Source organism: Candoia aspera, chromosome 3 (genome assembly GCF_035149785.1).
Source record: "Candoia aspera isolate rCanAsp1 chromosome 3, rCanAsp1.hap2, whole genome shotgun sequence".
In the NCBI taxonomy this organism is placed as follows: domain Eukaryota; kingdom Metazoa; phylum Chordata; class Lepidosauria; order Squamata; family Boidae; genus Candoia; species Candoia aspera.
This window is the reverse complement of record NC_086155.1, coordinates 157,783,066-157,798,719: the sequence shown is the minus strand read 5'-3', so window position 1 is coordinate 157,798,719 and position 15,654 is coordinate 157,783,066. Positions and strand designations below refer to the sequence as shown.

The following is a 15,654-nucleotide window of genomic DNA, read 5'->3' as shown; positions in this document are numbered from 1 at the left end:
CATGTACTTTCCTTGACAATAGTATGGAAGTGGCTTTCTATCACCTGCTTCCAGAATGTTTTTTCCAACTTCCCAGTCTAGCTTACAGTCCTGGAAGTCTCTCATTCAAAAAGGAACCAGGCCCAATGTATTACAAGATTAAAGCCCTAACTGGAACATCAGTACATGAACATAACTGCAATTTCTCACTAAACACTCTAATTTCTATGAACTCTCAGGACTTGCATTCAGTTCTGTAAAGGTGCTACAGATAATGATGGGGCACAAACATACACCTGTATGCAAATGATTCCAGCAGTGACATCTATAAAGGGTTGTAGGCAGCTGTTATATTTGTGTCCCCACACATTCTGAAGTTTCTTAGAATTCAAAGTACTGCTGTACCCTATGAAGCCCTACTAAGACTGAAGTCCCCCTCAAGTCCTGCTATGCTGCCTCATCTTGGGGAAGAGGGGGAGTCTTCCTGGGAGGGGTGAGCAAAGAACACTGGAAGTGTATGCCAAGATTATATACTTCCAGCAGGGTCACCCAAGGCATCAAGGGCAATCTCTGCCAACCCAGCTAAGGCAAGCAGATATCTACAGTATATTGGGCAACAGTGAGATAGAAAGGTGCTGGAGGTAGATGATCACTTTAATGACAACAGCAAAGGCATCATTTTATACTGGTAAACCAGTCTGGTATTTTACCAAGAAAGTCATGGATAGATAATATAAAATGATCAATGATATAGTACCAGATGATGGGCCTTTAGGTGAGGTGGCACTCAGCATGCTACTAAGGAGGTAACCAAGGAACAAGAAAAAATTGAAAAAGCCAAGGAATACCAAAAAGTCATCAATATATGCTTCATTGATTATAGAAAGGCCTTTAATTGTGTTGACCATATCAAACTGTGGAATGTCTTTAGGAAAATGGGAATCCCAGAACATCCATTGTCTTCATGCAAAACCTATACACAACACAGCAAGCCTGAGTTCAGGTGGAACATAGCAAAACAGACTGGCTCCAGCCTAGCAAAGGAGTGAGACAATATATATGCTGAATATATCTAGAAGAAAGCTGGAGTGGAGAAGAAAATGAGCATAGTATTAAAATTGGAGGGGGAAAAAAAATCAATGATCTGCATTATGCTGATGATGCTATTCTTATAGCTGAAAACGCAAATATCTGCAAGCTCTAACAGTGAAAGTCAAGGAGTACATCAGAACATGGGATTAAGATTAAATATAAAGAAGATGAAACTAATCACAACAGCTACAGCAGCCAGTCTTAGAACTGACAGTGAAGTGATGGATAGCTTGTGCCTTTTAGGGTCAACTATCCACAGTAAAGGAACTGGCAGTCATGAAATATTTTGCAGACTAGCACTTAGTAGAGTAGCCATAAAATTTTATTATTGAGTAAAAATGTGATTCCTCAGTTTACTGGTCCAAATCAACCATTATTTACTGTGCCACATAGTTGCAAGTTCTGTTTTTGTGATGCGGAAGCCCTGTTCTTTACAATTGCTTCTTTCTTTCAGAAAAAAATGAACATCACTTACTGTCAGCTCCTTTTTTTAATAGGAAGAGCATCATTAATTGTTTATCCTCATGGGAACATTTTCCTGGGGATGCTGAATGTCAGCTTAAGGAAATGCACTAGCTTATGCTACTGAGAAAGAGACAATTATTTCTCCAGAGAAAGTGTGATACAGATGGTGGCCTATCATCAGTGCTGCTCAGTAGCCATCTGCACTAAGAACTAAAATGGCACTGGCATGACTTCCTGAAACACCACACTTCCTTTTAGACTTACATACATTACTTTGCTGTGTTCCTTCTGTCTCTTTGCAGCTGAAGTGGCAGCAAAGTCTGCATCAAGAATAGTCAGTCAGTTCCTGGAAACAACTGAAAGGTGAAACCATCTTTCAAAACACTGATGGAGTTGAAAAAGTGGTGCCTATACTAGAATTAAGCATGCATTGTGCAACTATATGTAGTTGAAATACATAATTGCTAAGCTCTGTTTCTCTAAAATTCATGGCTCATAGTATTTATTTTACTGTTTAATGAAATGCTTTGGTTAAAGAGAAGAATCTGCTGTACGCTATATTTATCATATGTAGTTAAAGGAAAATACTTTTCTTAACACTTGATATATTTTTGTCATTATTGTTTTAAAGTTCACCAGTAACACCCCTTCTGTAAGAAACTATAAATTTCAGACATCCACTTGCATACTTTTGTATCCCAGCCGCACTCACTTGTCTCCAGGGAAATGCATGAAAGGCAAAAGATCTTGTGTGCTGGTGGGTTATTTTCAGAGTGAACAAGGAAAGGCTTGTGGGATTGAGATGTTTACTTGCTACTAAAAAGTATATTTGACTTCTCAGCCATGCTTTGCATGTACAAGAGCAGGAAGCCTTTTTGACTTTCTTTTGGTCTTCCTTGGTTACCTTTTAACACATTTGGGCCCTGCTGTCTGTTGGCAACCACATCTGGCTTTCTACTTGTCTAATGTCTGTTCCAAGATGTTAATTAAGGGTACATAGGTTGAAGTGGGAAAAGAAAATGCACACTTTGCTAAAAATAATTTGTTTATACAATTGATACTACCTTGTTGTTGCTGTTATTTGAATATATTTCCTCTGAAGAAATAATTGTCCTTTATCTTTCCATATAACTTATACAGGCACTCACATGATTGGTAACTTTAAACACTCCTTACTCATAATTGTTTATAGCGTTTGGGGGTAAAACTAATTATTTTGCACAAATTGAAGGAACACATCCCATGTGGCTGGCAGCACTAAAATCTGTCTTGGGTTGGCCAGATAATTGATAGAATGTAGGGGTTTGGAAGATCACCCTGTCTAACCTTCTGCAGGAAACCACCACTACAGCATTTCCAACAGATGGTCATGGAGCCTCTGTTTAGCTGCCTTCAGTATAGAAGAGCCCACCACTTCCCAAGTTAGCCTGTTCCATTGTTGAACAGTTCTTACCATTAAAAAGAAAAATGAAGTCCATACAAAATCTACCTCTTTGTAATTTAAACCTTTTATGTCTTATCTTGTTCTTGAAATAACTCTGAACAATTCTTTCCTGTCTTCTACATGACAGCCCTTTAAAAACAGCTGTCATGTCTCCCTGTAGTCTTCCCTAAACATACCCAGTGCCTCCAACCTTTCCTCATAATTTTTCCTTCCAGACCACTTATCATCTTGATTACTCTCCTCTGGACATGCTCCAGTTTATCAACATCCTTTCAAAAACATAGTGCCTAAAAGAGGACACAATATTCAAGGTGTGTGTGATTCTAATAATAATAGAGAGGAACAGGGACTTCTTCTTGACACTATACTTCTGCGGCTACAGCCTAAAATAACTTTTTCTTTGCCAATGCATCACACTGTTGGCGCATGTTTAGCTGATGAACAACTAAGAGACCAGATTCTTTTCACAGGTAGTTTTGTTCAATATGCCTCCTTCCCATTCTATATTCATGCCTTTGATTTTTCCTACTCAAATGTAGGACTTTACATTTGTTGTATCATCTTGCTGATTTCTGCCCATTTCTACCCATTGTTTCAGCTTGTCAACATCCTCCTGAATTATGATACCACCTTATAAGGTGTTTGCTATCCTCCTATCTTTGTGTCATCCAAAAATTTGAAAATCTCGTTTTCTAATCCATCAGCCAAGTCATTTATGAATAAGTTAAACAGCACAGGGCTAGACTAAAGCCATGCATTACACTACTTGACACTCCCTTCTAGTGCTTTTTAACTTATTTATAAATGATCTGGAATCAGGCATGACTAGTGAAATTTACAAATACTCTTCCATACAGCTGAAAGCTGCTTCTGTTCTTTTCCCACATTTGATGGCTTTTCATTCTTCTTCATATTACCAGCTTGAGAATAGAACACTATAGTTTGCATTATGTTTTAAAATGCCAATATTAGCTCTGTTTTTTTATACTAGTTAGAAAGTTTCTTTTATGTGCATGGTTTCTACATTTTGCCAAGAAATATTCCATATTAAGAACAAGGTAATGGTTGTCCCTACCTGGAGTAAATCCAACCCTGATTATTCCAGTGTGCTCCATGTGGCAGTGCCTTTGAAGAGTGCCCAGAAATTGTAGTGGGTGCAAAATGCATTTACTACATTCCTAATCAATGCAAGATTCAGGAATCATCTGATGCTGGTTCCAGAAGATGTGTACTGCTCGCTAATTGCTTCTTAGGTAGCATTTAAGATATGGTCACTGACGTGTAAAGCCCAAAATGGCTCAGAGTCTGCCTCTCCTGATGCAAACCTCCTCAAGCATTAAAATCTGAACATGTCCCCCAGTCTGTCCAACATGAAATAGAGGTCATTTTCCTGTTGGCTCCCAGGGTGAGGAAGGCCCTCCCACAGGACATGCATTTTTCACCAAGCTTTTAATTGATACTTGATGTTTGCAAGATTTTAAAATACATCTCTCCTTTTTTATTTTTGCAGAGTTCATTTTATCAATTGCTAGCCTTGCATATCCATATGAGTAGAGAGGCAGGATATAAATTAAATCCAAAATACGATCCTTCAATGGTTCTCTGGGTTCGGATTGCTCTGCTCTGCCTCTGCCCTGCTCTGTGGGGGTTTTTTTGCCTTCATTGTCTGATTGAGGCCATTTGTAAATTGCTGTCTGGAATACTGGGAAGTGAAGCTTCAGGAAGGATTAAGAAGGACTCAACCTACATAATATTATCTGCTATTTAAATGGTCCAGAGTATCTCTTCGATCCCCTGTGATTACTTCACTAAGCAGTATACTGATGGAACAAATTTTCAAAGTGGAAAGGAGATATTTATATATATACAGAAGACAGCAAAGGTTCTGATGATATCAAGTAGTGTTGAAATTAAAGCAAAAGGTTGCTTTGAGAAATGAAAAACAGATGCGGTGTTTCATACCCATGATAACCAGCAAGGGAAGGACTTTTTGTGATATCCCCAGAGAAACAGAGTATTTTCCACAGAGAATTCCTTGCATGTGCTTCCCAGTTCTCTTTTTGAAACAAGTTGAAAGCTTTGTTCTGTCAGACATTTGGAAATTATTTGGAAATAATTGCTCTTCTTTCTATTTAGTCTTAAATTATTAATAGTTAAATTCAACTAATTTTAGATTTTTAGAATCTAAAATAAGTTAAATATTTATAATATTTAGAAATAGAATTTATTTTGTAAATAATCTTATAACCATTTTTGTTAAAACAAGTATGTTAATAAGTAAATAAAAGTAAAATCATAGACACTAAGTGTCCATTAGAAAAGGTTTCTCCTGTAATTTATGTATTCCACATTTATGTATACAAGTACTATAGGTTTCACTGGAGCCTGTGTACTGAAGTAGATTATATTCTTAGAGGCTAAGAATTGTTTCTGCATTTTTCCTTCTAAAAAGGTATAATTGCAGAATATGTTAAACACAATAAGCCTGTAAAGTGTTGGCCTTTTCTTGAAAGACTGCAAGGTTTCATTCAAAACTTTTGGATATATAAGCTTATATATAATCTTATGTATAAGCACGATTAACCTTTGATCTTTGGAAATAATCTTACTGTTCTCAGACAGTTAAAAAGAAGTGACAGCCTTTCTTGGATAGACTTCTGTGACCTTTGGAGCTCATACGGGCACATAGAAAATAGCAGTTGATTATATGGAGCCATGCTGACTTATGTTTCTTAAATAATACAATTACACATGAATTGATCTTTTTCTTTTACAGTTATGTCCACAATATTGGCCTGAAAATGGTGTTCATCGACATGGTCCTATTCAAGTAGAGTTTGTTTCTGCTGATTTAGAAGAAGATATTATCAGTCGGATATTCCGAATTTATAATGCATCAAGAGTAAGGACCTTATTTAGTTATTTGCTTATTTTTCTTATGAGTGATAGAAGAAAATAGATTGGGTTCACGTTTTAGGGAATCCAAATTTAACTGATGATTTATTTTATTGTTTATTATTTGATGGAAGCATTCCATATTATTATTTATACAAAGAAGTCCAATGTGTTCATAAAACATTCCAACTGTAATGTAGAGTAAGTAATGTTTGTGTTGCCAGGATTTGGATGAACTTAGAAAATCTGGCCAGTGTTAAAGTGCTTAATAAAATCTATGCCGAAATACAAGAATGAAGAACATTCAGTGAGCAACTTTGCCAGGCCTTGTATCTGGTTATTTATTTGCCAGAATTAAGGATGCATGCAAGCATATTATATTTTGAACATTTTCAAACATTAGAAACAGAGTGTACAAATGAATAATCCTGAAGACTTTTTTTCAAATCCCAAGTGTCTGTCAATAGAATTTGGGGAATTTGAAAACCTTTTTTCTCTTCCCTTTGTTATAAATTAGTAGAAATTTTCAGGAGATAAATAAAAGACAGTTTTGCAGAGATGTTAAGGAAGGGAGGGTTATTCTGAATGAATTAGTCTGTATTTAGTGTGTTAACAATCAGTCATCAGAGTGAAAGTTCATTTCAAAAATTCGACAATGACAAGCATATTAAAAAAGGAGCAACATTGTTGGAACTATATTGCAAATTTCAGTTTGGTAGCCAGCAATTGCTATCATATTAATCATATATTCAGGTCTTGCAGCTGTACCATTGTTTCAGTCCAGCATATCTGTATTTTCAGCTGTTTAAAATATCATCTTATTAAATCTGAGATTCAAAGTCATAACTCCAAAATGTAAATTCCTTTAGAACATAGTAAGGAGCAATCTTCTATAATAATGTTCAGTGCAAGCGTGTAATGCATATATTATTTGAACTCGGAATAAATAATGCTGTCTTTTTATTCCTCACCTGTTGGTTGGGTCCACACAGCCTCAGGATGGCTATCGAATGGTGCAGCAGTTTCAGTTCCTGGGATGGCCTATGTACAGAGACACACCCGTATCTAAACGGTCTTTTTTGAAACTCATACGTCAAGTGGACAAGTGGCAGGAAGAATACAATGGAGGAGAAGGCCGTACAGTTGTCCATTGCTTGTAAGTGAATAAAACTGTAAGGTGATCAACAAAAGCAACCCTTATGAAGCTGATGTTGTAGAATTTGAATTAGATTAGAATCTAATTCAAATTCTACAACAACTTTCTAGAGTCAGATTTGTAATTCTCCATAGTACAGATGGGGCTTATAGGGTGGGGGTGAGGTTGAGAGCACATAGCTTGGCCTAAAGTCACCTAGTGAATTTATTGCAAAAGCAATATTCAGACTGGACAGTTCCCAATTTATAGCCCAAAAGCAATTTAACAAACTCACAGACAATCTGTTTGTCAATAGTTGTTCAATACAGACAATATATCTCTGAGTACTGCCATACTGAGAACTAAATCAAAGAGGGCTGTAGCCTTTCTCCTTATATGCTTCCTGGGGGTTACTGTTGTTAACTCTGTTTGATACAGAAGGTTGGATTTTACCTTGCTCCTTTGTAAGGAAGAGGATACCATTTCTGCCATTGCTTCATCTGCTCTTCCCCCCTCTGCATCATATAGTACACTATTCGTACAAATTCTTCATTGCATGGGAAGGTTCAAAAGGATTGGCTGGGAGGTAACTCACAGTATTATGAAATCAGAAGGGACCTCAAGGATCATATAGTTAATTCTCTGCAATGTACAGGAAAACTAATTAAACCGTTCTTGATATGTGGCTGTCCGCCTCTTCTTAAAAATATCCAGAGATGGAGAACCAACAACTTCATAGGTAGATTGTTCCATTATTGTACAGTTCTTATTGTCAGGAGGTTTTTCCAGATATTTAAACATAATCTAGGTGCCTGCTCAAATGCCTGTTACTTTTGTTTTCCTAATTTCTCTGGCAACAGAAAATAGCTCCAGACCACCTTTGCTGTGGCAGTCTTTTATGTATCTGCCCCTCAGTCTTCTTTTCTCCAGACTGAACATAGCAAATTACATCAGTCTGTCCTCATAGGGCATGTCCTCAAGTCCCTGTATCATCTTTGTCATCTTCCTCTGAACCTCATCTAGCAATCTCCTTCAGGAAATGTGGTGTCCAGAAGCATATTGAGTACTTCAGGTGTGGTTTCACCAGTGCAGAGTAGAGGAGAATAGACTTCATCTATCTTGATCTAGTGCTTCTTCTAATGTTGCCCAGAACTGATTTAGCTTCTAGCAGCTGTCTCACACTACTATCTGGCGTTCAGCTTAGGTGTCAATGATCACACCCAAGTCTTTTTCTGATTGAGTATTTCCATTATAGTTCCACATCTTGTGTGTGTGCCTTATGTTTTTCCTCCCTAAACTTTACATTTCTTCCTATTGAAAGACATCTCACTACTGTCTGCCCAAGCACACATAAAGTAAGTTCTTTATTCTTTTAAAAGAAAAGAATACAACTAACAACAACAACAATAGCAGAGTGATAAAAATAGAATTTTAATAGGAGGAAATATGAGCTCAGAGTAAAATGAACCAAGAAACACATCAAGAGTTAAAAGCATCTATATTTAATATGGATTAGGATAGCAAACAATTTAAATGCCTAGTGACTTAATAAATGATAGAATTATATCTACAATAAATAGTGGATACCTAATCAACATCAGTGTTATGCAGGTATGTTCATCTAGTACAGCTGCAGTGATGGAAGACATGGAAAAAATTCTACAGCATATTGCAAGAGATGCTAAATACAACATCAAAAAAGGATAGAATTCCAGTAATAAATGATTGCAACACAGAAATATTTGGATTGTGACAGTACACTAACAATAGACTTTTGCAAAGAAAATTCTTTGTTTATTGCTAGACCTGCTTCAAGCAACACAAATAGAGTCTACATATAGACATTACTGGATGCAGAACACTGCAATCAAACTGACTACATAATAGGAAATGGAAGATGGAGAAGTGCAATCTATTGAGCCTGGTGGAATAGACCATGATTTATTGATGTCAAATATATGGGCTAAACTTAAGAGAATGAAACTGACTGGGTTAACAAGATTTGATCTAGACAGTATGCAATACAGTCAGAATATAAGATCAGTGTAAGAAACAGATTCAGTACAATGACTCAATTATGCACAAAAGAATCTGAGGAATGAGATTACAAAGAAATGAGAGAGATTGTGAAATTGAAGTGGTAAAAACAATCCAAAAATGTCAAAGATGAGAAGATCCAAATAGCTTTCAGAACAGGAAGGAGGACTTCTAGGACTAGTAAGAAAGGACAAAGGAAGATACCTTATTTGAGAATGTTAACAAAAAAGAGAAAAACAACAGTTAAAAAAAGTGAAATGTTCTCTGTGTTCAGAAAAATCACAGAAAAAATTACAGTTGAATTAGAAATGCTCAGAAGTAATCAGGGAAGAGATCTAATAGACACAAATGAGATTAAAGGAAGATAGAAAGATTATAGTGATTACTAGATGGCAGCCAAGAGAAATAGAAAACTCTAACTCTTTGCTACCATCGAGTGGTCAGGCAAGCAATAGGTTGATAATCCTTGGTGAAAAATAAGGGGAAAAAATTACTGTACTGGATGGAGGGCCTGAAGCATAGAGGCATAACAGAGTCATATATTCTGTATGATGATAGATAGTGACTTTTTCCACAATTAGTAATGTTGGTGGGATTAGAATTTCAGCTGGAAAAATCACCAGTTGATGCCCTTGCAGTGTCACTTGGTAGCACTAAACGGACATCAGAACACTTAACAGTCTGAGATATGCAAACAAGATTGTTTAGCTAACATCTGATTAACTGTAGAGGAGTGAAGGTGGTAGATAGTTTGGTTTTCTTGGGATTAAGGATAAAGGTGGACAGAATGCTGGAGGAGTAGAAAGGAGATTAATCCTAAAGAGGAAGGCTTGACAAACAGACAGGATCACAAAGGATAAGGACAATTCTGTGACAACAAAGATCAGAATAGTTAAAGTTAAAATGATCTTTCAAGCAAAGAGAAATTCATCTACTTTGGGAATGTGATAGAAGTAGATGAGGCCTAGAAAAAATGACTACATTTGACCAAGTAAGGGATGAAGACGAAAACAGTGAGTAAGAGGGATAGATGGGGCCAAGATTACAAGATTGTTCTCGGAAGAATTATGGCTGTTGCTAGAGATAGGTCAAGATAGAGAATTTATTTATTTATTTATTTTATCCTGCCTTTATTATTTTTATAAATAACTCAAGGCGGCAAACAAAGCTAATATTCCTTCCTTCTCCTAGTTTTCCCACAATCACCCTGTGAGGTGAGTTGGGCTGAGAGAGAGTGACTGGCCCAAGGTCACCCAGCCAGGTTTCATGCATAAGGCTGGACCAGAACTCACCAGGAATGAAGTCTGACTTAATGGCTCCTAACAAAAAAATGCCCAAGGGTACAAAAAATAGACATATAATGGGAAATTATCTGTTTGATATATTGTGTACTTTGGTCTACAGACTATAAAACCATCTTTCATGATATCCAGACTATGGCTAAACTGCACCAATATTTCAACTGCCCCTTCTTTATTTATGCCTTCTACATTTCTTCCTAGCCTTAGTCTAAGACAAACCAAAATAAATGCTAATTTTGTTTAGCATGTTTTATGAACCCAGTCATTTGATTTGTGAGGGTAGTGATTGTGAGAACCTAACCCTTGTGGGTTATTCAATAAATAAGAACCACGGCTTAACATGATGTGTGAATCCATGTATGTTCTTCATATTTTCTCTCTCATACACACACTCACACACACAGACTGTAGCCTATCTGACTGAAATGTAAGGTTCTTTTAAAAAATTAAAAACTAGCTGCCTCCTAGATTTTGTTAAACTTACCCCACTTTTCAGCTGATCATGGTCAGGTAGTTTTATTGCATTGTTTTCTAGTTTTCTCACCTGTTGAATAAAAGTTATACTTTATTTTCGGAGGTTTAGCTCATTAATGCTTTGAGATGCACATCTGGGAGGTCCTTTTCAAATGCAAATTGATATTATCTCCCTTGATTACTCATGATATTAAATAGTTGTACCACCTCTCATGTGTGTGCACACGTGCATCGCACTTTGAGGTGGCATAGGAAGGAAAAAATTCTAACATAATCCTTTTAAATGACTTTGGTTTAATTAGATGCTCAAAGAATGGCACAATATTATCCAGTATTTTGGCAGCAGGGAGCATTCTTTTCATGCTGTCTGGATGTGACAGATGTGCCATATTGTAGTTTCCTTTGAAAATCAACCATTTGTGAATGTTGTCTTTAAAGAGTTGCAAGCTAACTAGTCTGCACTCTGGTAATTATTAAGGTTTATTATTTTCCATGAAATGCAGCCTAAAGATGCTGATTAGAATAGCTGTAGAAATAATAGGGTTTCTAGAATGGAAGAGAGTCTCTAGAAAATTAAAAATAACCAAAGATAAAGCATTATTAAATGCTGAATTTAATCATGCATCTAAACTCATGCAACACATTTTTGCAATAAACTACTTTATGTTCTGATATTCTTGAGACAGAAACAGTTCTTCCAATCGAATATTTACAGTATAAATTCTTGGTTAGTATTAACTATATATAAGGAACGTGCATTGAAGATCATAACGTTATGTATTTGTTTGTTTATTCATTAGATGTATAGGCCGCCCCAATCTGTTACATATCTGGACAGTTGATAAAAACAAGCAGAAAAAAAACTCTTTCTAGTGCTTTACACATTCAGAGTAGCTAACAAAATTTAAAATCAGTAAGATTCCAAGAAAAAATAATTTCAAATATGAGAAGCAGGCAGATACAGCAGGTAAGTTAAAGTATCAGATACAATATGTATATACACTCTATAAAGCACTCAATTATAAAAAGTCTTCATGAAACAATTAAAAAAATGTTTAAAAGAGTGCAGGATTTGCCTCCCAAGGGAGACAGCTCCATAATTAGGCCCTTTCTTCTATCCCTCTCAACTGGCCTTCACTGCAGTTTGATCACAGAAATAATTTTTTCCATCAGATCTTGTATGGGAAAAAGAAGTTTAAAGTTATCATGTAAAAATAATGACCTTTTAAAGGTCATCAGTCATTTGAAGTGTGTAGAAAAACAAACTGATACCCCTCACAGTCTTTATAGGATATGTATAATATGGTCCTGATCTCAAGCCCACCATCATTCTCACTACTGCATTCTGATGTAGATGCAGCATATGAATGTTCTTTAAAGGTTACAAGATAGACTCAAGTAGAGCATGTTGCAATAGCCCCGTCTAAGGCAGGTGTCATCTTGGCCAGGTCTGACCACTAACCAGTTTCTCCAGCAAGAACCCAGGAGACCATAAGTTCTAGTCCCACCTTAGGCATGAAAGCCGGCTTGGTGACCTTGGGCCAGTCACTCTCTCTCAGCCCAACTCACCTCACAGGGTTGCTGTTGTGGGGGAAATAGGAGGAGTATTTGGTATGCTCGCCGCCTTGAGTTATTTATAAAAAATAATAAAGGCAGGATAAAAAAATCTTTTAAAAAATAATCATAATAGTTCCATTCAGTTTAGAAAACAGGGTATATTTTTCTGAAATAATTCTTTCTGCTTAATTTCACAAGATAAAAATGGAGAAATCTCAAACATCCTCAGTAGAAAATGGATCAAATATATTTGACATCAATGCAAACATTCATAGATTGAGCTAAACCCTGACTTATTTTAATGTGGGTTGTTGAACAGGCCACAGTTGTCAGGTTTCTATATCCCAGCAGACCAAAACCAAACAGTTAACCTAGAATTGTTATGTAGCATTTTGAGAGTGGAAAGACTGAGATACTAATCCAGCCTCAGACATGGAAGCTCACTTGGTGACTGTGGGCCAGTCACTCTCTCTCAGTCCAACCCACTTCAAAGGGTTGTTTAGTGGGGAAATGTAAGAGGAGGGAGTACTGCATATATTGCCTTGAGCTCTTTAATGAAAGGTAGAATACAAATCAAACAAATTATACATTTATACTGTATATCACCAATACATTGGTTCAACTCAAGTTGTCTTGTTAACACAATTTCTCATAGAGTTTCTAATTTAGCCTAATAGGCACAGAGAAAGCAATTTTGTGCTTAGGCACAAAGGCGGGGAAGATGAGAAATCTAGGACCCCAAAGGCCATAGCTAGGCTAGCCATGAGCAGTAAATATTTATTCTGCTTGGCCTATTGCATAGCAAATCCAGTCTGTGGATGGACTATTGAGACAACATGGACATTCACTGGTTATATAATGAAATAAAATAAGCTTATTTTAGGAGATGAAAAAAAATCCTTAAGTACTGTAAGAAATAACAAAGTCTAAAAAGTAATCAAGTCATTTTGCTTTTTTCTTATAGAAATGGTGGTGGCCGCAGTGGGACATTTTGTGCAATCAGTATTGTTTGTGAAATGCTACAACACCAGAGGGCCGTTGATGTATTCCATGCTGTGAAGACTCTGAGGAATAATAAGCCGAATATGGTGGACCTTCTGGTAGGAGCTCTTTAAACTGCACCACTAAGTAGAAAATTATTCCTGTTCTCATAAGGCATAGTGACATTTTTGTGATTTATGTGGAGAACTGTTCATAAAAGCAAGCCTGTTGTTTTCTAAAGGGGATAATGAAATCACTTGACTTGTAAAAGTATTTTTATACTGCGTCTTCCTGAGACTTGTTCTAGGTGTGTTAGACTTTTTGTGCAAACATAACAACTTTAACCAGAACATCCTTATTAATTTTCTTTTCTGGCAGGGCAATCCAGAAGGAGAACAGACTTTGTATGGCAGAAATAATAGTCATGTAAAATGAAGTGCCAGATTTTCAAATTATATATTTTATAAATAGCTTAATCTCCTAATATTTATCAAGACTGTGAATTTCAGTTTGACATTTAGTGTATTGCACTTAATTATGGTTCTTCTATCTTGCAGAAATATTAAAAGAGTTCAGAAACAAAGGGCCAGGAGCAATTATTTCCTTGTGCTGTACTTTGTGGAACTACTTGAAATGTAGAAAGGCTGAAATGCCATTGGTGTTTTACGTGTGTGCGAGTAAGCACACGCATACATGACAATTCAACGTTTCAGGATATGGTCTATTTTGTTCATCATTAATATAAGAAAAAGTGGTGTCTCTCCTTGTAGTCATGAAGAAATTCCACTGCCATCATTTGACTGTTTGCTAAAAAGTCTCTTTATATAGTGAAATAAAGTACTTAGACTATGCAGCATAATCACTACAGTATTTGTTATTTTTTATTATTGTTGTTGTTTTTTGCAAGGAGCATGCAGGGTTCTTATTAATCTAGATTTCTAAGTATTCCACTTACAGTATGTATTGTAGAGCGGACTATATCCTGTATCTGGATAATCTTATTGCCGGTGCACATGTTTTCCAGACTGAGTCACAGTGGCCTTGTCTAATAGATGCAAAGGGTCTACACAGAAAACTTTTTCATTAAATATTTTTAATTAATTCATTATACAACTTGATTTTTTTTTACTCCTTGCTACAACTGACTTCTACTCTTTTCTTGTTTTGACTCTTCAGGATCAGTATAAATTCTGCTATGAAGTGGCTTTGGAGTACTTGAATTCTGGCTGATACTGCAAATAACGTTGGGGGAGGCAAAATATTTCACTACCACAGTCAAAGCGTGTTGCTTCATGATATCTGTGTGTATGAGATGAGAACTTCTCAGTGTTACACTTTAATTGCTTTGTATTGGCTCTTTTTAAGAGCCCAAGAGTGTCTTTCCAAAAACGCTTGCACTGCCCATTTCCCACAGTATGGCTGTTGCTTGAGCCACTCACAGTCCCACACCAACACACTCCGGGGCTGGACACCACTGTCATGCAAACCCATCAAAGAGCCTACTATACCTGCCTCGCCATCTGGTCAATTAAAGAGCACAATTCTATTCTAATGACACTGTTTGTACTTTTCTGTTGTTCTATTTTTTGTTGCCAGTGATCCTTGTTATTGTTAAAGCCTAGTGTACATTTTTGTTCTGTGGAGAATGCCGTCTAGCATTTTGATACTGTATTTTAGTTATTTGTATTGTATTTGCTCCTAATAAACCAAGCACCCGTAGCTTGAACTGAACTAATAGCTACGCCCACAGACCACATTAACCTTGCTGACTTCTCTTTTCTGTCCAACTTGTATTATTTCAGAAGGAGAGATTTGATAAACATCCATTAAGAAAATGGAAAAAATACAGGAGGATCAGATTACTATATCCAAAGCTTTTCCCGTTTGTTTATATTGTAAATATTTTTTTATTTCATCAAATTATTTATTCATTAAAAAAAATCTTTTGTGAAGCACAATGAGTGACAATCATTTTTATTAAATCTTGGAAATGCTTATTGTATTATATTGTAAACTTTTGTTTATCCTATCTGGATTTTCAGCTTAATAAGTAAGTACATATTTGATAAAATCTCATTAAATATATAGCATCTTATGGCCTACATTTGCCTTCAGGAAAAGCTAACAGTTTCCAAATTTTCTATTTAATGTACTATACACTAAATAGAGCTTCTCGCTCCTTATGTTTATAGCTCAGCATTAGAGCAAATTATTTGCGTACATGAAGCTCCCAAATCCTACTCTGTGCTCTCCAGTCATAGAATTTGGTAGTACAGTTTGTCTGAAACTAAGAA

The 15,654-nt window shown here is 36.2% G+C and overlaps 1 protein-coding gene across 7 annotated transcripts in view; it reads left to right on the top strand.

Moving 5' to 3' along the window:
• PTPRM (protein tyrosine phosphatase receptor type M) overlaps positions 1–15,340 on the top strand; it is a 516,027-nt gene extending 500,687 nt beyond the window's left edge. For all 7 annotated transcript variants that reach the window (XM_063299123.1, XM_063299121.1, XM_063299120.1 and 4 more), the window contains 4 exons: positions 5,757–5,882; positions 6,868–7,031; positions 13,344–13,479; positions 14,537–15,340. In XM_063299123.1, the coding sequence (XP_063155193.1) occupies positions 5,757–5,882; positions 6,868–7,031; positions 13,344–13,479; positions 14,537–14,590 (480 nt within the window). In that variant the 3' untranslated portion in view covers positions 14,591–15,340. The remainder of the gene's footprint in view (positions 1–5,756; positions 5,883–6,867; positions 7,032–13,343; positions 13,480–14,536) is intronic.
• Positions 15,341–15,654: the final 314 nt, after the last annotated feature.